We start from the raw sequence: 20,203 nt of genomic DNA on the forward strand, positions 1-20,203 counted from the left end.
AGTGTTCTGCTTTAAATTAAAACACGTCGGGAAAAATCCATCTGTGGAGCAGCTCATTTCCTCTCCCGGGCTGGCTTCTGTGGGAGCGGCTGCGATCCCAGCTGTTCGCATGGGACATCCAGCCCGTGGGACTCCAGTGAAATGCCAGGTGCTGAGCACAAGAGAACATAATGGGGAATCTCTTTGGATCAGGCACTGTCCCAAAGGTCTGGCAGTGCCCAGCATTCCTGGCTGGAATTTGGGGATCCCAGCACAGCCCTTCTACAGTGTCCCCATGGAGCTGACACTTCCCAGCACTCCTGGCTGGAATTTGGGGATCCCAGCACAGCCCTTCTACAGTGTCCCCATGGAGCTGACACTTCCCAGCACTCCTGGCTGGAATTTGGGGATCCCAGCACAGCCCCTCCGTAGTGTCCCTGTGAACCTGGCACTGCCCACCATCCCTGGCCAGGCTTGGGGCTCCAGCACATCCCGCTGCTTCCTCAAGCCCCTTTAACCAGGATCCTTTTTTGGGGTGGAGCACCCAAACCCAGCAGAATTGGCTTTAACCAATTCTGGGGATCTCCCCTCTCCCCTCCTCACCAATTCCTGCTGCCAAAACCCAGCCTGAGGCTCAGCTCCCCATCCCCTCAATCTCTCCAAGGAATTGCACTTGGATTTCCCGATCCAGCAGGGCAGCAATGCTGTTCTCCTCACTGTGGATCTTCATTGCAGAATTGCTTAAGGAATAATTAAAATAAATTCAAAGGATGAAGAGACAATAAAGAACTGCCAGCTCCAGCCAAGGGGTGCTCAAGCCCCTTCTCAATGATCCACTTTAATTAACCAATGCAAATGAACCAACTAAGATCACATCAACACATTATTCTTTTTAATCAAGTTCTAGAGAAAAACTGCAGGATAGGAAAGAACCTTTTTAACCCCAAAACTCTTCTAGGAGATGCACAGGGCAGGGCTGCACTGCACCCCCAAACCAAGAAGATTTGAGAGAAAAGACAAACCCAGACTGAGATTCCTGGGAGATTGGTGCAGCTTCTGCCAGCCAGAACAATCCTTGGTCTGAACACACACCTGGGAATCCCAGGAACCTGGGGCATCATCAATGTCCTCAGGAGCCTTTTTATTAAAAGCAGATTTCCACAGAGAATCAACAGAATACAGAAAATGAAATGCAAAGGAACAGCTCCCCCAGCCCAGCAGGCTGCAGCATCCAAAAGAAAATGAACAGAAAGATGAGGGATTGGGACCATCACCAATCCCAAATCCCGGGTGTGGAATCCCACTCTGCCTTTGTTTATCAGGCACTGCTTCTCTTAGTGCCAAACCCTTCAGCTTTGCTCCCAATCCACCGAGTTCCCAGCTGTGGCCACCAAGGTTCTGCTGCACTGAGTCCTGGTAGGATCAAGTGGTGCAGATGCAGTGTAGAGCAGGGAAAGAATTAGGATCATCTTTCCTCTCCAGTTCCAGTTTTCTCGGTGATGTTGGGAAGAATAAGGAGAATTTCATTTACACGAGAAGATTGGAGTCTGTTTTTAATGACTGGCAGACAACACATGCAGGAAAACATTTCCACCTGTCTCAGCACAGGGAAACCATAAACAGCAGGATGGAATCCTGGAAGAGAAATGATCAGGTGAATTCTACCAAGGTGGCATCTCCCCAGACAGGAGGAGAGGAGAGGAGAGGAGAGGAGAGGAGAGGAGAGGAGAGGAGAGGAGAGGAGAGGAGAGGAGAGGAGAGGAGAGGAGAGGAGAGGAGAGGAGAGGAGAGGAGAGGAGAGGAGAGGAGAGGAGAGGAGAGGAGAGGAGAGGAGAGGAGAGGAGAGGAGAGGAGAGGAGAGGAGAGGAGAGGAGAGGAGAGGAGAGGAGAGGAGAGGAGAGGAGAGGAGAGGAGAGGAATCTCCCTACTCCTGGGATAGGTGTTGTACCTGTTTACCTGCCTTCCACACCCTCAACAGCAAATTTTCCTTATGGATAACACATCAGAAAAAAAAAATTGCAAGTGCATTGTTAATTTGCCAGGATAACAGCCCTGGGACAGACATTTTTTCCTGCTGTGCTCTTGCTCTTTTCAGAATAGCCTGAACAAGTTTTCCAGCCAGGAGACCCCAAATTAGCACAAAGAGCCACCCCCCAGTACTACGGTCATTTACACCTCAGCTCTTGGCTGCAGAGAAGTGTCCTGAAAGCCCCAGCAGGAGCACAACCTTCAGCACAGGTCCCCTGGCACACAAAGCACACACCGGCCTCAAACTCCTCCCTCCTGACTCAGTTACTTTCTGGAAAGCCACGGAAGAAGGAATTCCAAACTAACTGGGATTTCCTCCCCTTCCTGCCCTCAGGGCACTGCTGGGCAAAGGCAGCGCTCCCTCCCTGGCCTGCTGGATTCAGTTTGGCTCCTCCAAGCTCTCCCCCACTGTGGAATGACAGCTGAAATGTCCCACAGGGCTATAACCAGACCAGGAGCTGTCCCAAAGCACGTGAGCTAAAGACAGCCCTGCAGCCACTGTTGTGGTATCCAGCACTAAATTAGTGGTTTCAACCTCCTTCTGACCACCTAACACAGCTAATGAGGACAGGAAATGAATTTAAATTAAGCATAATGGGCTCAATTTCCAACGCCAGGTTTTACAGGTTCACAAAGAACTGAGCTTCCCCAGTACATGGATTTCAGAACTGGAAAAACAGAGTTGTTGGCAGTGCTGGAAGCAATTATTGCTCTGAGTTACAGCAGCTTGACCTAAACTGAAGGAGAACCTGAGCCCCTGTGAATATGGCATCAGGTATCTGTGCAGGTTACATTTCATAAGCAAAAAGATCCCTGGGAAGTGCATTAAAATTGTTCCCACCTGTCCTTTCTCAAGGCAAGACTGTTTTTACATAGAGCAAACATTTTTTTAATTAAAAAGATAACACTTTACTCAGCTTGAGAAGAAAAAGATGAGATCTGCTAAATTTCCCTAAGCCAGGCAACACAAAACAAAACAAAACAAAACAAAACTTTTCAGTTTGGGTAAAAAAGAACCTTTCATTCCACTTTTCCACCATTTTCAACAATCTACCATATTCATTTTGTCTCTCTTCAAACAAAAAGCCAATTCAACTTTGAAAACCGTATCTTCTGGTGTCCCAAGCTAACACATAAATGCATTTCTCTTCCCCTCTGCCCAAATACATCTCAGCATAGAAACATCCAAACTCACTTTTCCTGGGAACCTGCAGAATTCTGTGCCAGCAGCTCAGCACTGCCTGATAAAAACCCCACAGATTTCCAGTGGGTTCTGCCTGCTTGGATTTTCAATTCCTCTTCCCCCAGCTGCTCCCTGCTGTGGCACCTGGGGCAGTTATTTCCACTGGGCAGGAGAGGGAGGGTTTCACGCCTCATCTTTCCCTGGAGCTGCAAGAAGAGCCTTTGGGTCCTGCTGTGTCAGCCCCCCAGGAAGGCTCCATATCAAACCCCAACAGCTTTGGTTTGCTTGCTTCTTCCCAGCCCCAGGGGATTTCACTGAAACAAGGGCTGAAAATCTTCCTCAAAAGAGGAGCAGAGGGACTCTGCCCCTCCAAATGCAAACTCCTGTTCCACCAGTGAACCCACATTTGGCTCCATTATAAGATGGGCCTCCACTAAAACTCCATTTTTCTCTCCTGCAGGAATTTTGAGGCCCAGGGAATGGCTGTGCCCAGGAGATTTGCCAAAATCCGCTACGATTTCACTGCGCGAAACGCCAACGAGCTCTCGGTGCTGAAGGATGAAATCCTGGAGGTACGTGGCCACTCCTGGGAAAAGGTGTGTCCCCTCCCCTTCCCAGGGGCAGGAGGGAGCTCAGGATGCCAGCCAGCACCAACTCCCTTTCCCTGGAGGTGCGTGAGCAGTGACAGGAACTCTGCTCAAAGCCAAGGCTGGAACAGGCAGCCTGTGCTGGGCTGTGTCACTTCCTCAGCCCAGACACATCAGTCCCATCTCCACCACGGTGAGGAGGGAGGACAACAACTCCCTGTGTGCCCTGCTCACCCCTGCTGGACACGAATCTGTTCATAACACCGAGTTACTCCCCACAGTCCTCAGGAGTTTCATGGGGAAAGTGACACTGGATGAAGTGTCACTGGAGTTTTCCCAGAATCACAGGATGGCCTGGGCTGGAAGGAACCTTCAAGCTCATCTCATCATGAGTGTGTTCCTCACTCCCAGTTTGTGCTTCCTGCTGCTTCTGTTCCACTGTGGAGCAAAACCTGGAGCTGTGGGATCAGCAAATCACTCACTAGAAGCAGCAGAGAGGACTGAAAAGGTCTCAATCCCAGCTCTCCAATTGTAGATTCTCACAGATCTGTCTGTCCACATCAGGCAACAGCCAAGGGGTGATGGGAGGAAAATAAATGACAACACAGAGGCACAGGAAAATGGGAACATGGTTCTTGGAAACACAGAGTCCATCCCCCCAACCTCTGCTGCCTCGTGGGGGCTGGGATTTTCCCCTCTTGCTGTGAAGCTTGCAGGGCAGTTCCCTTATTTCACCAGCCCAAAGGGAACTAAATAACTCAAACCCAGGAAGATGACAAGCTGAAGCAGAACCCCAACACCAGCCCTCAGGGAATGGGACCCTGTCCCTTGTCACCACCTGGGAGCACCACTGGGATCAAAGACTGACAGATCACTTTACACCCCTGAGCACACCTGGAGCAGGAGCTGGTGGGTGTTCAGGGGTTTTATGTCCTTTGAATGGGGCAGGAGGAACAGGGTGAGTTAGAAACATAAGAAACAACTGGTGCCACTGTAAATTTGTTCACAAAACAGGTCAAAGTGAGGTTCTCTCCCCAGTCACACTGCAAGAAACCAAAAAGCAGCTTTTTAGATCCCTCGGCTGGGATTCTGTGATCCCTCCTCTCCTTCACCCTGCAGAAGAACTGCAGAAATCAGTTTTTCCCCAAAGAGAAAGTGAGGTTTCAAAAGCTGAAGGGAGACTCTTGACTCGGGGGGAAAGGGGAGATCCCCCACTGTCCTCTAGGGCCCTCCAGCCTCCAAAACCATGGTGACCTCCCTGTACACATTTGTTCCTGGTAGTATTCTGAAGGTCCAAATGTCATCACTCACCTTATTGCTCCAACAGAGCACCTAAGCTTGTTCTGTAGACTAAAATACAAAAGGAAGAACTTTCCTGGACTGTATTTACAGAGTTAATAAAAATGCTGAGCCACACCCCCATTTTCCTTACAATTCCCCACAAACACATTTAATGGGGTTTTTGACTGAAGATTTTATTTCATTCCCTACCTGTTTCTCCAGAACTTATTCACCAAATGGATGAGCTGAACGATGAGCTGCTTAAGAAGATCACAAACAATAAAATTCAGCCTCCCCACAGGAATTTCAAAGTGGAAAAGCCTCAGCAAGTTTTTGTGCCCCTCACCTTTGAATCCAGCACTGAAGAAGTCAAAGCCTGGCTGGAGGCCAAGTCATTCAGCAAAGAGTAAGATTTGCTCTATGGCCACATGAAACGCTCGTCCTTCCCTGGAGAAGGAGCTGGGGAGGCTGCTGGCACCATCTCACCTGGGACAAGTCACTGGGATTTACTTACAGAGCCTGTGCTGCAAATTAGATTTCAACCCTGTTAAATCCAGGCTCTATAGCCAGGATGCTCAGAGCCCAAACTCACTCCCATTTTTACTTATAAACATTTTCTTGGAGAAAAATAATCCACGACCTAAACCCACGGCCTGAAATGCCACTGGAATCTCAGCCTGAAATGCCCTGGCACAGCCCCAGGGCCCTGTGATACCATCCCAGTGCAGCTCCCAGCCTCCCATCTCCCACTCCTCACCTCTGGCACGAGCCACATGCAGCACAACCATCACCTCCCACTCTGTGTCTCCCCAGGACCGTGGAGCACCTGGGCATCCTCACCGGAGCTCAGCTCTTCTCCCTCAACAGAGAGGAGCTGAAGAAGGTGTGTGGGGATGAGGGAAACAGAGTGTACAGCAAGATCACCGTGGAGAAAAACCAGCTGGAGGTAAGTGTTTTTCTGGATAATTCCTGGTGGAATGGGGGCTGTACCAGCAGTGTCAGATAGCTCATTAAGCAGGCATTTTAAGAAATGCAATTGAAAAAAAATGAATAAAACCCAACACAACCAAACCTACACCAGCAATAAAACACACATAAAAATTCTGATATGTCTTTTAAGCAAAAGGCCCCAAATCCATAAGATCCCCCTGTTTCCACTAACTAATCTGCTTTTTACTGATATCACCTATCCCTTTGAAACTAGCTCTATTCCTACAGCATTCATTAAATACTGCAATTTAACCACAGCTTGAAGTTCCAATCCCAACTTCCTCTTTTGTTTCCATTCCAGAAAAGCAGAGGGGAGTCAGAGCTCCAAGAAATCATGAAGCGCCGCCAGGAAAGGATTGATTCTGCTAATTAAAGTCTCTCTGCTTTATTTCAGCTCTTAGCCCTAAGTAGTGCAGGAAAAAGGGAATGAAAGCAATGATTCCCGGCCCCGGCCGGAGGCAGCAGAGCTCCCCTTGGGGTCCAGCTGCCATCAGAGTGACAATTCCTTGAACACTCTTGGGAAGGGTTGGCAATAAGACCATATCCCACTGGGAAAGGGGTTTTAATTTTGCATGAAGTATTTTTTTTATAACTATGTATTTTATACTGAAATTTTCCGTGCATGCGATCAGAGCAGGATTCACAGGGCTGGATGTACAACAAGGGCTGGATTCACACCAAGACCCCCAGAGCTTTTCTCCAAGGGCTGTCCCTGCTCCCAGCCCTCGCTGGCAGAGCAGGCTGGACACAGCTGAGGAGAGCCCAGCCTCAAGGCCTGGAGCCTGCACCACGGGAACAAGGCTCTGGAGCCCAGCACTGGGTTGGGTTTAAGGAAAGGACACTAAAGCTCATCCTGCTCCACCCCCATCATGGCAGGGACGCCTTTCCCAAGCCCAAGTTGTTCAAATCCTGTCCAGCCTGGCCTGGGACACTTCCAGGGATGGGGAGTGACAACCCCTCTGGGCAGCCCAAGGCAGCCCCATTTCCATTTCCTCCTCAGTGCAGGTGTCCCCTGCAGCCCGTGAGCACAGGCTGTGACAGCTCCCTGTCCCCTGCTGTCCCCCTGCCCCCTCACTGGACAAGGCTGGAATGGCAACACACATTCCCAAAGGCTGGCTGCTTCCTGAACCCCACGGAGCAGTCAGTGCTGAAATGAGCTCTCAGTGCCCAGAAAGGAGCAGGAGTGACAAACAAAGGGATCCCAATGTGGACACGGGTGATTCCACCTGCCCTCTGCTGCTGATGCCCAGGCCTGGGCTCAGGGCAGCTGTGCAGCCCTTCCTGGGCCACTGATCCTGCTCTGGAATGTTGTGGTGCTGCCAAACCCGGCCTCAGCCAGGAGAAGATCAGCCCTGACCATTTGCTCCCGTCCCAGGCACGCCCACAGCCCTTCCCAGAGTTGGTCACTCGTCCCCACCTTCACGTTTTCACTGGAAAAAGTCAGCTGAAAAGATTCCCAAAGAGCTGAAACCCCAAAGCACACTGGGAAGGCAGCTTTAACTCCAAATAAATGGGCACAAGGAAAAAAAATCTAATTTGGCACAGGATGTTGCTCCTGACTTCCTGTTTTCCTTCATAAAGTTATGTGCATTTATATATAACAATCTGTAAATGGGGGGTGAGGAAAATCTCTCTCCCTAGAGGCAGAATTAGTGATTATGCTTCCAAAATTTACTCTCAGTTTCACAACTCAAGCAAGCAGCACAGTTCCTGTCCACAGCAAGTTTGGCACTTTGCATTTCTATCCCTGCTGAGCTGACAGACCAACCTGACTGCAAAGCAGGGAAGCAAACACAGCTCCAGAGCTGCCACAGCCCAGGCACAGCTGGGTTTTCTCTCAGCACGTGCTGAGTCTTTGCCCACATTTGTGTCTGTGCTTGCACATTTAAGGGAAAAAGCTTTAACACAGCATCTGGGGAACTCGTGTCCACATCTGAGAGCACCAGTGCTCCTCAGCTCTGGCCTCATCCCCAGTGGATAATCTGCTTGCTGCATTTGAGAGAGGACACTGCTGGCACCAGCAGAATGAGGGTGCAGGCAAGGGGGGATCCTGGGCTTGGTCACAGCCCTGCTGGGGTCTGAGAAGGGCACTCACCTTGTCAGGGAGGGATGAAGAGGACAATCCTCCTGAGAAGCCCTGGCTCTGGGTTAGGGTGGAGAAGGGAAGCAGGATGGCAAGCACAGGAGGTGAAAAAGTTTCTAAAATGAAAATAAAAACAAATGTTGAGCTAGGAAACACACCACCTTCTAGTCCTGGGGTGGAGAGGAAGCAAATCACAGGGAATTACATTTATCTGGGATTTTAACAGGAGTGTACACGACAGCTCTGTAAAGCTGGGAGCTGCAGGAGCACTTCCCAAAACAAATATCTCAGCAGACCTTACTGCAGAGGTCACTTTTACAAATGTCCACGTGACTGAGCTGTGCATCTGTTCTGTTTGTACTGCCTGCAGACACTGCTATAAAGGACTGTACACTGATGTAACTGAGCGAAGGAGACAATGCTATAACCATGCACTGTACAAGAGTTATTAAAATAGTTAAGTTATACTTATAAACCCATCTCTGTCTCTTTCACTGGGCTCTAATGATGGTTTGTCACTGACAGTCTCAGAAACGCAGCAAAATGTCTGAAACCACACATTTCCTTTTGGGTTTGGGGACTGACACTCAACAGGAAGGGTGTTATGGTCTGGATAGATGAGTTTTAAAAACAGAGGTGAAAATCACACACATCATAAGAACTAAGTACCAGAAAAGCTGCAAGCTGAACTCCTCTCCTTGTCTGGTCTAGTGGAAGATGTTCCACCCATGGCAGGGGGTGGAACTGGATGGTCTTTAAAGTCCCTTCCAGCTCAAACCAGCCTGGGAATCTGTGATTCCATGACTCACAAGGGAGGCTCTCCTATTCCATGGCAAAACAGAGACAGTGCAAACCTGTTTCAATTCAAACGGGACTTAAACCTAAAGCTTCTTTGCATTATTCTTTTTTGGGTTGGGCAAAGCATGAAAAGGTTGTACAAAAGCACATTCTTGCCTGTCAGGAAGGGGAACTTCTGTGGCAGCTGTCCCAAGTGGAACAATTCAGAAAGGGGGAACAGCATAAGCCCATGACACAGCCAAGCTACAGAGTCTCCGACATTTCAGCCAAGGGGCGGCCATCCTCTGCCTCAGGTGAACAACCACACCAACAAGATCACCTCCTCTACGGCCTGAATAAAGTTCAGGCAAACCAAGAGCCCAAACACCTGCCCTGCTGGCTCGGGGCTCTCTCGGCGGCTGGAGCCGTGCCCGACAAGCCGTTCCGAACCTCGCCACGAGGGCAGGCAGGGAGCAGCGAGCGCTGAGCTCCTGCAGCGGGGCAGCAACGCGGCTCCGAGCCGCCCCTCACGGCCGCCTCCCCTCAGGGCCGCCCGCCGCCATCTTGCGGGCCCCGCGCGGCCACGAGGGACGGGCGGCTTGGGGGCGGCTCGGGCGCCGCGCCGGCCGTGGGGAAGAGCCCCGGTGGTTCTGGGGGCCGGAGATCCCGGGGCAGGAGATCCCGGGGCAGGAGATCCCGGGGCAGGAGATCCCGGGGCCGGAGATCCCGGGGCCGGAGATCCCGGGGCCGGAGATCCCGGGGCAGGAGATCCCGGGGCCGGAGATCCCGCGGCCGGAGATCCCGGGGCCGGAGATCCCGCGGCCGGCGGAGCCCCGGGCACGCTCTGCTGGCGACAATGGCGGCGTCAGGGTCGCCAAGGCGACCGCCGGCCCCGCCCCCGGCCCCCGACCCAGCCAATCAGAATCGTCCCCCCTCCCGCTGCCCCGCCCCGGCTCCTCCCGGCCGCGTCCGTCTCGCGTCCGCGCTCCTGATTGGCCGCTGCCGCCCAGCCGGGCCGGGATTGGCGCGGGAGCGCGCGGGCCGCGGGTGCGCGCGCAGGCCGGTCCCCTCGGGCACGCACCGTCCCCTATAGGCACGCGAGCCCCCACGGCCGCCGACATGTCGGTGTCCCCCGTGAAGCGGCAGAAGATGGAGTCGGCGCTGGACCAGCTCAAGCACCACACCACGGTGGTGGCCGACACCGGGGATTTCAACGGTGAGGGGCGGCGCGAGGGGATCCTGTCACCGCATCTTCTCCTTAGCCCCCTCTCCCGCCCCCCTTCACGGAGAGTGGGCGCGCCCGGCCGAGGGGGCGCGCGCTGGGGGGAGCGAACCACCCCGCGGCCGGAGGGGGGCGGGGGGGGCGGCTCGGTCCCATCCCGGGCAGATCCCGGGACATTTTCCAGACCCTCCCGTGATCCCCTCCCAGTCCGCCCTCGAGTGTGCCCTGACCAGCACGTCCCGCTGTCAGACTCAAGCCAGGCTCTGCTGTGCTAATGAATTCGGGTTTTCTTCCAGTGACCTGTCCAGATCTGGGACGTGTTTGGGGTTTTTCCAAACTCAAGGCAACCCGGTCCAGCGGAGGCTGTCGTTGCCTGGGGCAGGGGGTGGGACTGGACAATCTTTAAGGTCCCTTCCAACCCAATCATTACAGGATTATGTAAAAATAATTGCCAGAGTGCTTTTGTTTCCCTTATCTGCCGAGAATGAGCCAGCACGCTCCTTTCTGAGAAAGGGAGGTGGCCTTCGGTTAAAAAGCCACTTGTTCCCAAGCTGTCGCTGCCTGGCCCGACACAGACACAGAGCCTGCTCGGTCCTTCAGAGCCAAGAACTCCCTGCCCGGGTGTCTGTGGGTTGGGCAAAGCAGCCCTTGAGTCCTGTCCTGTCCTCAGCCAGGCCTGCAGTAATCCCTCCTGCGCTTGCCTAATCCTGTTGGTGTAACAGTAAACAATCCGAAACAGCCGCTGTCGGATGTCTTAAGAGTGCTGGACTTAAGGTGGAGGGAGCACAGGGGTGGCAACAGCTCAGACACAGAAAATAAACCAAACCCCCAGACGGCCAAGGGGACATTTGTGTGCAGGCACAGTAAGGATTGGAGAGCATCCCACAGGGATCATCGAGTGCAGCTCCTGGCCCTGCTCAGGACATCCCCGGGTTGTTCTCTGGGATCATCTTATCAGCTGGGGGTTATTCCTAGAGTCCTGACAAGGCAAGAGCCTTACCTGGCTCGCTCCTGGCAGGTTAAACCTGGTGGAGGTGAAGGTGGTTGCTGCTGCTGGTGCCCAGTGGTGTTTGTAGAAGGAGTTTTGTTGATGTGCTGCTCTGCTTTAAGCAGTACCCACATGAATGGAAGTTCTGAAGGAGCTCTCTCCAGGATCCTGATCATTGCCTGGGAGGGATCTATGGAAAAACAAGGCTTATTTTTACTACAGTTGCACTCTCTCACTCGGGGTTTCATCCCTGTGCAGAAATGCAGAAGAAAAGGGGCTGGTAATAGAGATTTTGTTATTTTTTTGACATTGTAATTGTATTGTTGAAACTGCTGAGCGGCCTGCAGAGGCTCTGCCCCGTTTGCCCTGGTGCCAGGCTGTGATTACAGCCAGACAATGTGTGCCACAGCCTGCTGGAGCAAAACCTGGCATCACCTGGAACAGGCAGGGCTTAGGGTAAGACCAAGGGTCAAGTGTCTTCCTGGTAGGACAAGGAAATAAGAAGAGCGGACACTGAGAAACTGCAGCTGTGTGGAAAAGGTTTAAAAAGCAGTAAGAAAAGGTGAATTCACCTGTCCTGGCCCCATCAGTTGAACACAAACAAAAGCCTGAATTTCTGACTGCTTGAAGGGAAGGTCCCCTGTTCTTTATTCCCCTCTGTGATTCCTGGAGCTCAGCTGTGCTGGTTGGGATGGAGTTGGAAAATTAGTACTACTTCTCTCCATCCATCATTTCTACAGGTTTTTACTTCTGGGCAATTTCTGTAGTTCATAAACTTCAAAGTTTGCTGTATCTTGTGACTGCAGCCCAGTTGTTCTGCGCCCTGGCACAAGCCAGCCTTCAGGCAGTGTTCAAACACCACCGATGTGCTCTGTGTTTAACAAGTGTTTACATTCTCACCTGCTTGAGCAAAACCCTTCTGATTCCTCAGGCTGGCTGGCTGTTTCAACCAGGCTGGTTTTCTTCCCTTAGCCATAGATGAGTACAAGCCCCTGGATGCCACCACAAACCCCTCCCTGATCCTTGCTGCGGCTCAGATGCCGGCATACCAGAAGCTTGTGGATGATGCTGTTGCCTACGGGAAGAAGCTTGGTGGGTGAGTAGAGAGGGGTTTCATCTCAGCAGACCTATATTTAAAATGCCTTCTTTATATACAAGCAGTGTACTGGAGTTTCCCCCTCGTGTACTTGTGGGTTTGTCTCCTGCGCCAAAAGACCTCAACACTTTGAGAAAGATTCCTTACGCCCATTCCAGATGTGTTTATCAGAAGTGTGTCCTCATTTCCCAGCTCACACCTGGCCCTCCCTGCTCAGGAAAGCAGCAGCACTATAGGAAAGAGTGTCCAAAGGCTAATCCTGCTGGCAGGACAGAAGTGGCTCATTTGAACTCTGGAATTTAATGTTAAACGGGCTGTGAAATTTGATCTTCAAATCCACAGTGAAGTGTAAACTCACCTTTTTTTTTAACCCCCATTAATGCTTTTGCTCTTTATGGTTTTCAGGTCAGAAGAGGAGCAGATCAAAAATGCTTCTGACAAACTTTTTGTATTATTTGGAGCTGAAATCCTGAAGAGGATACCTGGCCGTGTGTCCACAGAAGTAGATGCAAGGTTGGCTCTTTTTCCTCTGGGTTATCCTGAATATCTGTAAATACAAAATGTGACTTGAGTTGGAGAAAGATTTTTTTACCTAGAAGACCAGCAGGACTTACATTATTAATATTTAAGAGTGTGGGTTTCCCTTAGTTTGACTAGAACTCTAAAAAAACAAGTAGCACTGACCTTGGATTTTTATAATCTTCCTCTTGCTGCTTACGCAAGGGAAACCTCATGCTTCCAGTGGTAGTTTTGCTAATTCTCTTCTCTGTGATAATAGCTGCTCAATTTAGCAAGAGATCTGTTTGAAGAGCTTTTTTTTCAAGACTTGCACAGGACCTGGCTGTTAATTTGCTCAGTGCCAATTTTTGTTAATGCTCAGCTTCTGAATTCATTATGAGAAACTTCCTTCTCGAAGGGCTGACAGTCCAGGAGGGATCTGAGAACACAAAAACCTGCTGCTGGCATGTAAATGCTGATAAAACAGGAGAATGTTTTCCCATGGGGCCTTGGGGCAGAGAATTTAAAAAATAATAATAAATGATTTTTAAACAATGCTGCTCTTGCCTTAAAGGTTGTCCTTTGATAAGGAAGGAATGATTCAAAGGGCGAGGCGCCTCATCGACCTCTACAAGGAAGTAGGAGTTGGTAAAGATCGGATTCTCATCAAGCTCTCTTCAACGTGGGAAGGAATCCAGGCTGGCAGGTAAGGCTGTGTGTGCCTGGTGTGCTGATTCATGGCAAGCTCCTGCCTGTCCACAGGCACTGACATCGCATTCTGCACTTGAATAAACAGCAGTGCTGAAAGCACAGCTTGAGGAAGTCTGTCATGAGCACGGAAGGTGCCCTGCCACAGCCTGCTGTTGAAATAGGCAAAGTTTCTTCATACAAGGCCCACAGTTTCCTGAAATACCCTGCTAAGCTGGCTGCATGTGGCTAGAGGAACAGCATTAATAAAGTAGAGTTTGGCAGCACAAAACATTTGCTGTTAGTGACAACTTTAAAGCTTACCCAGTGACTCCCTTTCCTGAATTAACTCAAGGAATTCAGTAGTTTGAACTTAGCAGCTCGTTCCCAAATATGAATTCTGTAGGTGAGCAAAGTGCTGTTCTAAGCCAGCCTGTGTCTGCAGGGTTCTGGAGGCCGAGTATGGGATTCACTGCAACATGACCTTGCTGTTCTCCTTTGCTCAGGCTGTTGCCTGTGCTGAAGCTGGAGTTACTCTGATTTCCCCGTTCGTGGGACGCATCCTGGACTGGTATGTTGCAAACGGAGACAAGAAAAGCTATGAGCCTTCGGAGGATCCAGGTGAGCACACTGCTGAGGAAACAACAGCTGCTCAAACAGTCCACTCATAAAAATCCTCTTATGGCAAAATGCTGGGTTTGAGCACGTTCTAAACAACCACTTACGATAAAGTTGCTGGTTTCTACTTTTAGGAGTGAAGAGTGTCACCAAGATCTATAACTACTACAAAAAGTTTGGCTACAAAACCATCGTGATGGGCGCCTCGTTTCGCAACACGGGCCAGATCAAAGCCCTCACGGGCTGTGACTATCTCACCATCTCACCCAAGCTCCTGGCAGAGCTCAGCAAAGAGCACGTCAAGTTAACTCCCACACTCAGTGTCAAAGAGGGTGAGTTGCTCCTGGGGCTTGTTCCAGCTTCCTTTCTTCTGCAGTGTTGAGAGTCTGGGGTTCTGGTCAGTGCTGTGGTACTTGCTGCCATCCTGCTTTAGGGATAAATCAAATTTCCTAGAGGAAAGATTGTAACCTCAGAAGGAAATACTGTAGCTTCAGTACAATATCACTGCTACACTGCAGACACTGAGCACTAACTGGACTGCAGTGGGTTTGGAGTCTGCTTCCATACTCTACACCTCTCCTCCCCATGGGACAGGCAGAGAAGAGGAAAATTAACCTGCAGATGCTCAGGATTAAATTTGACTGAACAGTAGCAAAGATGCCAAACCTGGTTTCATCTTAATCTCTGGACATACCAAGAGGTGTTTTCCCTCCAGAAATTAGAAACTAAGCATACACAAGACTGAGTGATTTGATCTGGTGACACTGTGCCACGATGGCTTGGAATCCTTGTTCCCATTACACTACTTCAAGCCCAGGTTGGCTGGGGCTTGGAGCAATTTGGGATAGTGGATGGTGGCCCTGCTTGTGGCCAGGGAGTGGAACTGAATGGGCTTTAAGGTTCCTTTCCACCCAAATAATTCAAGGATTCTCTGACACCCTCCCTTTCCTGCAGCCTCATTAAAATGCTGGTTTACATCTCAAAGCAGCTCTGTGCACAGCTGTAGCCATGGGCTGCTGCCCACAGGCTGCTGCTGGCCTGGGAGCCTGCTATCAAGCGAGCTTTTGTTAGTTCTTGCCAAATAATCAAAGCCCTGATTGTTCAGAATATTTGCTTAGAATGTCTCACTGCTGTGGGGTGGTTACACAATTCCTTAGAATAGGCCTGCAATTGCTGTGCCATTCTGCAGCAGGTACAAGATAATGACACACACAAACACTGTTTTAAGATAAACTGATTTATTAGGCTACCTTTTTCTTTTTCCTCTTTGTTCTCCTCCAGCCATATCAGGAGCACTTTCAATCTCACATCCCAATTTGTGCTCCTGCAGCAAGTCATACTGAAAGTATTTAAAATTTTTCCAACACCTAGAAATGGTCAGAACTCAAGACAATTTTAGGAAGTCTGAATTTGATAAGAATCTGATCACCTGGTCTGTTTGTTCTTCCACTTCTCCTGCACAGCTCAGGCGTGTGATCTTGAGAAGATCCACCTGGATGAGAAGGCATTCCGCTGGCACCACAACGAAGACCAGATGGCTGTGGAGAAGCTCTCTGATGGCATCAGGAGATTTGCTGCAGATGCCGTTAAGCTGGAGAGGATGTTAAAGGTAGGTATCGTGCTCCTCCTGTGCACTGCAGCCAGCCTGGTGTGGCTGAGGATTAAACAAGTCTGGGCAGGTCTTTGGACAGGTTATGTAGGACAAGCCACCTGAATTCAGTGAAGCTGGTAAGCCTCGCTGCACGCCAAGAAAGAACTGGTGCCAAGTGTGGGCCACAGCTGCAGCCTGAGCCGCAGGCTGGCAGCTCATCAGGATAACTGTCAGAGTGAGAAGGCCCTTCAATCTGATTCTGAGCTGTCAGCAGCAGCACAGGACACAAATAATCTGCAGGTAGTGAGCTGGAAATAAATCTTGTTTGTACCTGTAGGCACTGAGATAGAGCAGATCTGCTGTCAAAGTCTTATGTCAGATTGTGGAGAAGCTTTCACATAGGATTCATCAAACTGTTTTCTGGGGAAGAAATACTCAGTATACCTGAACTAGGCATTTGGTGACTGGCAGCTCCTTGCAGCATTCCCAAACTCTTACTCAGCTGTGCTTTGTTTATTCTTTTTCTAGGAGCGAATGTTCAGCACTGAAAATGGGAAATAAAAAAAGAAAAAATAATAATCAGCATTTCCCTGAGTGCTCCAAGCTGAGATGGATCACCTGAGGTTCAGTGGATGTACAAATGTCTTACCTGTACAAGTATCATGCTGTGTATGGATAGATTTCTGTATCATGCTTTTTTTTTTTTAATCAATTTGCAAAGGGACAAATGGAATTTAAAATTTTTGTGGCACTTTTGTCAATACATGCAAATTAAAACCGACTTGCCTTGTAATATGGTCAATTCATTGTTGCAGAAGACACCTGATAGGATTTTAATCTTCAAATTCCTTATTAGGTCTTCAGTCCTAACACATTGAAGAAAAGAGTTTTTAATTTCAGGTTGTTTTAAAGAGCAAACACAGATTTCACAAGCCCCTCTTGGTACAAAACCCACCAACACTCCTGTGAGACAAGTATCTATGTCAAAATATATATGTGTATCATAGTCATTTATACAGATCTTGTTCTATGAAGAGGAAGGAGACAAGAACAAGTGAGAGGACAACAAGGAAATGGCCTCAAGTTGTGCCAGGGAAGGTCTAGATTGGATATTAGGGAACATTTCTTCACTGAAAGCTGTCCAAGCTGGCCCAGCTGCCTAGGGCTGAGTCCCCATCCCTGGAGAGATTTAAAGACATGTGGATGTGGCACCTGGGGACAGGGATAGTGGTGGCCTTGGCAGTGCTGGGGGAATGGCTGGACTTGATGTCTCAGCAGTCCTTTCCAACCTCAGTGATGCATTCCATGGTTCTAAGAGATCCCTGCTCATACATGGATGCAATTTGCTGTTTCCTGAAAAAGCTGCCTGAACTTAAAGGGAAAAAAGGCAGCAGTGTGGCTCTAGCACTGACAGCCACATGCTCTGTCCACACCAAGGGAGGCACTGATCCTCCCCGCAGTGTGACACAGCAGCTCTGCTGTCAGCACATCCAGAACAACCTGGGAGCTGCTGCTGCAGCCAAAGGCACAGCCAGCTGCAATCAGACACAGAGCTGCTGCTCCCTCCCAGCCTGCCCTGGGAATAGTGCCAGTCTGCCAGAGGGAGGTGAAGTCCCCAGGGGACTCATCCAGACCCCTGTCCTACAGCTGCTGGTGAGGGGGGAAGCAGACCAGGCAGAAAGCAGGCTGCCCAAAGGGAGGTCACCTTTCTTCTTCTCAAAGTCAAGCCAGCACTAAAAGCTTGACCCTGCCCCTCCCTACAGCCATTGGACTCCCCACTGCACATCCATTCTCAATCTATTTGCATTTGTCACTCTTACTAAACTGAGAATTCCAACAGAGATTCCTAGAATGGTTTGGGTTGGAAGGGGACCTTGAAGACCATCTCATTCCACCCCCTGCCTTGAGCAGGTCGCTGTGCTCTAACACCACACACTGCAGCCACCAGGGCAGGGTAAGGATTTGGGCACGCAGAATTTGGGGACTTGGTGCTATCCAACTGGCTGGTCAGAGGCTTGGAGCCTCTGGAATAAATGCCCCTTCTTCCCCCTGAGTGAGGCCACAACCTTCACATGCATGGAATCTGTCCCCTCACACAGCTGAGACACAACTTGGTCAGTAACAGCGTGGAGCTCAAATGAAACTGAAGCATTGCAGAAGGTGCTCAAGAGAGAATGAAATACTGCAGTGAAAGGGGAAAGAGGTAGGAAAAGGTGCCTGAGTAACAGTTAAGCCTTACTCCACCTACCAACAGATGCCTCTCAAGAGCTGAGGAGGCAAGAGGGGTCACGGGGTCAGTCACAGGATCCCTTCCTTCCTGTGGTGGCAGCAGGTGTTTCCTCCCAGCACTGGGGTTCTTTCTCTGCAGCACAGATGGATGTTGTGAGGTGCCTGTGCTAAGCCACAGAGCCCACATCCTTTCTGAAATGAAAAAAAACCCCAAGCACCACATCAACCTTCAGCTTGCACCGCTCTTTAGTCAGTCACACAAAGTGTGTTCACTCCTTAACTCTTCCTCAGCTTCCCCTTTCTTCTGCAGATGGAGGGATCTCTCCCAGGGCCCTGTCTGTGCCCTGCTTACAAACTCCTGGGATTTCCCAGATCTCCATACCTCCTCAGATTAAGAAATCAGGAGATGTCTCCTGTCTCTCAGGAAGGTCTGTGGCTCTCACAGCCACAAGGACAGGACTCAGGAATTAGGGGCAGATACAACGCAGATGTTTGGAGAAATCCCAAAGAATAAATAGATAAACTTTAAAGCATTGATTTTAAAATGACAGCACCTTTCCCAACCTTTCCTTTGGTGGATGCTCTCTGATTTCAACATCCAGCTCTGTGCAAACACACAAAGCTTGGAAGGGGGTTGGAAAAGCTTTTCCTTCCTCCCATCACACACTGTGCTAAGGGAGACACACTGCTGCTCCCAGCACCTCCTCCATTCCTGAAACAGGGTACAGGAAAGCAGAGCTGTTGGAAGAACAGACACAATAAGTCTGTTAAGACACATCCATTTATATTCATCTTTCCAACACGGAATTTAATTTGAAATTAGTTCTTAGATTTACTGGTTATGTCTATCTAATTTAGCCATCACAGGCCAGTACGGATGGCACCAAACCCAGACAGTTCCATTTGAAATATTCAAGTAAATCAGGACCAAAGAGGCACTTCCATCTCTTCTGGCCCTTGTTTGAATGCACACAACATGAACAAAGCAGCAGATTCCATTAAAAATGTAAGTTGGTGGTTTTTTTGTTTTGTTTTTTTTTACAACATTATACTGTAGAAGCTCCAAGGAAGTAATTAAATATGCTAATAGACAAATTGAATGCTGGTATGACCAACAACCACCAGCTGCAGACAGGGCCAGAGCTCAAACATCTTGTCAGGATCCTCAAGAACATGAAAACAAGAGATCACACCCACAGGCAGGTCTTGGGGCTCTGCAGATTCCCAACTGCTGCACCGGCACCTCTCTTCCCAGCTTGGTGTAAACCTGCCAGGAAAGGCTCCCATACCTTAGGGATGGTGGCTGTCCTCTTTTTGGGAGAAGAAATCCTTTGTGGGGTGCAGGACAGCAGTGCTCCTTTACAGCTGTGAGCCAACATCCAAGAAAACTCCTCATCCCTTTGGATTCATCCTGCTCCATGTGCTCCAGGGCACTCTGATGCTTCTAGCAGGTACCTCCACATCAGCCTGCAAAAACATCAGAGGAAAACAGAGGATGTGGTCCCAGCTGTTAAGCCCAGAGAAGAGGTAACACTGTGAGTCCCATAAAAACAAATCAGTAAAACCCTAAAAAATAAAACCAAACCCCCACCCAAATAAATAAAACAATAAAACCCACCAGCTGGATGTTACCAGGAACAGATTTCCAAGGAAACAAGCCTGCCTGGTAACATTCCTAGGACCAAAGCACCAAGCATTGCACAACACAATGCTGAAACAATAAAGGTTTGTGTGGGATGAAAATCTCTTAAATTTGAAGGTTTTCAATTCTTTGGGAAACAAAGAGACAAAAACCCCTCAGCATAAACACCACTGCTTGGATGCCTGGGATGGGATTGTTCACAGGGCTCCTCAGCTGGAACAAGCACAAGGCACAGAACATAAACTGAGGTACCTAAATTCTTCCCCCAGGAAGTTTAAAATGCAAGAATTATCCAAAAATCCTTGCTCTTTGTGTAATGCCACTTCATTATTTTAATTGATGTAAATAGCTCTTAGGTAAAAGAAAATACTAAATAAACTATCAAGTTTTATGTTTGTAGAACAAAATTAACATGGAAAATGAACAGAATAAAACTTTCCTGAACATACCTGGATGACATTCAACAACTTTGTGTTTCCTGTGTTCATTTGATCTTCTTTTCCCAGTTTTTTGAACATTTTTTTTCCAATCCCTGGATAAAATTGGTCCTACTGTACAAGAAATTAAGAGCTATCATCACTAATGGCTTCATGTTGTGCCAGGGGAAGTTTAGGTTGGATAGTAGGGAAAATTTCATGGAAAGGGACATCAAGCACTGGAACAGGCTGCCCAGGGCAGTGGTGGAGTCACCAGCCCTGGAAGGGTTCAGAAAACACATGGATGT

At 49.5% G+C, this 20,203-nt stretch overlaps 2 protein-coding genes and 1 long non-coding RNA gene across 5 annotated transcripts; 2 read left to right on the forward strand and 1 right to left on the reverse strand.

Moving 5' to 3' along the window:
* Positions 1-844: 844 nt before the first annotated feature.
* LOC135303594 (uncharacterized) lies at positions 845-9,758 on the reverse strand. 3 transcript variants are annotated; one of them, XR_010365058.1, is made up of 4 exons: positions 9,086-9,758; positions 8,801-8,985; positions 8,144-8,247; positions 845-1,614 (listed from the first exon to the last, which is right to left on the reverse strand). It is a non-coding gene; the product is annotated as an uncharacterized LOC135303594 (long non-coding RNA). The 3 variants fall into 3 exon arrangements; XR_010365057.1 differs by having other exon boundaries at positions 8,801-8,953; positions 9,086-9,576; XR_010365059.1 differs by lacking the exon at positions 8,801-8,985 and having other exon boundaries at positions 9,086-9,553.
* On the forward strand, positions 5,280-6,574 carry LOC135303589 (epidermal growth factor receptor kinase substrate 8-like protein 2). The gene is made up of 3 exons (XM_064425586.1): positions 5,280-5,464; positions 5,872-6,004; positions 6,350-6,574. Exons 1-3 carry the CDS (start codon positions 5,295-5,297, stop codon positions 6,419-6,421), a joined length of 375 nt encoding a protein of 124 aa, XP_064281656.1. The 5' UTR covers positions 5,280-5,294; the 3' UTR covers positions 6,422-6,574.
* Positions 9,759-9,882: 124 nt separating the features above from the next.
* Positions 9,883-16,389, forward strand: TALDO1 (transaldolase 1). Its single transcript, XM_064425566.1, has 8 exons — positions 9,883-10,124; positions 12,091-12,214; positions 12,620-12,727; positions 13,287-13,418; positions 13,845-14,020; positions 14,152-14,349; positions 15,481-15,626; positions 16,137-16,389. Exons 1-8 carry the CDS (start codon positions 10,028-10,030, stop codon positions 16,167-16,169), a joined length of 1,014 nt encoding a protein of 337 aa, XP_064281636.1. The 5' UTR covers positions 9,883-10,027; the 3' UTR covers positions 16,170-16,389.
* The last annotated feature ends 3,814 nt before the right edge of the window (positions 16,390-20,203 follow it).

Source organism: Passer domesticus, chromosome 6 (assembly GCF_036417665.1).
Source record: "Passer domesticus isolate bPasDom1 chromosome 6, bPasDom1.hap1, whole genome shotgun sequence".
NCBI classification, from domain to species: Eukaryota; Metazoa; Chordata; class Aves; order Passeriformes; family Passeridae; genus Passer; species Passer domesticus.

Coding starts and splice junctions, on each gene's coding strand:
- LOC135303589 (XM_064425586.1), top strand. CDS start 5,295: ATGGATGAGCTGAACGATGAGCTGCTTAAGAAGATCACAAACAATAAA. Junction 5,465..5,871: donor GCCAAGTCATTCAGCAAAGA/GTAAGATTTGCT, acceptor GTGTCTCCCCAG/GACCGTGGAGCACCTGGGCA. Junction 6,005..6,349: donor TGGAGAAAAACCAGCTGGAG/GTAAGTGTTTTT, acceptor TTTCCATTCCAG/AAAAGCAGAGGGGAGTCAGA.
- TALDO1 (XM_064425566.1), top strand. CDS start 10,028: ATGTCGGTGTCCCCCGTGAAGCGGCAGAAGATGGAGTCGGCGCTGGAC. Junction 12,728..13,286: donor TCCACAGAAGTAGATGCAAG/GTTGGCTCTTTT, acceptor CTTGCCTTAAAG/GTTGTCCTTTGATAAGGAAG. Junction 13,419..13,844: donor GAAGGAATCCAGGCTGGCAG/GTAAGGCTGTGT, acceptor CTGTGTCTGCAG/GGTTCTGGAGGCCGAGTATG.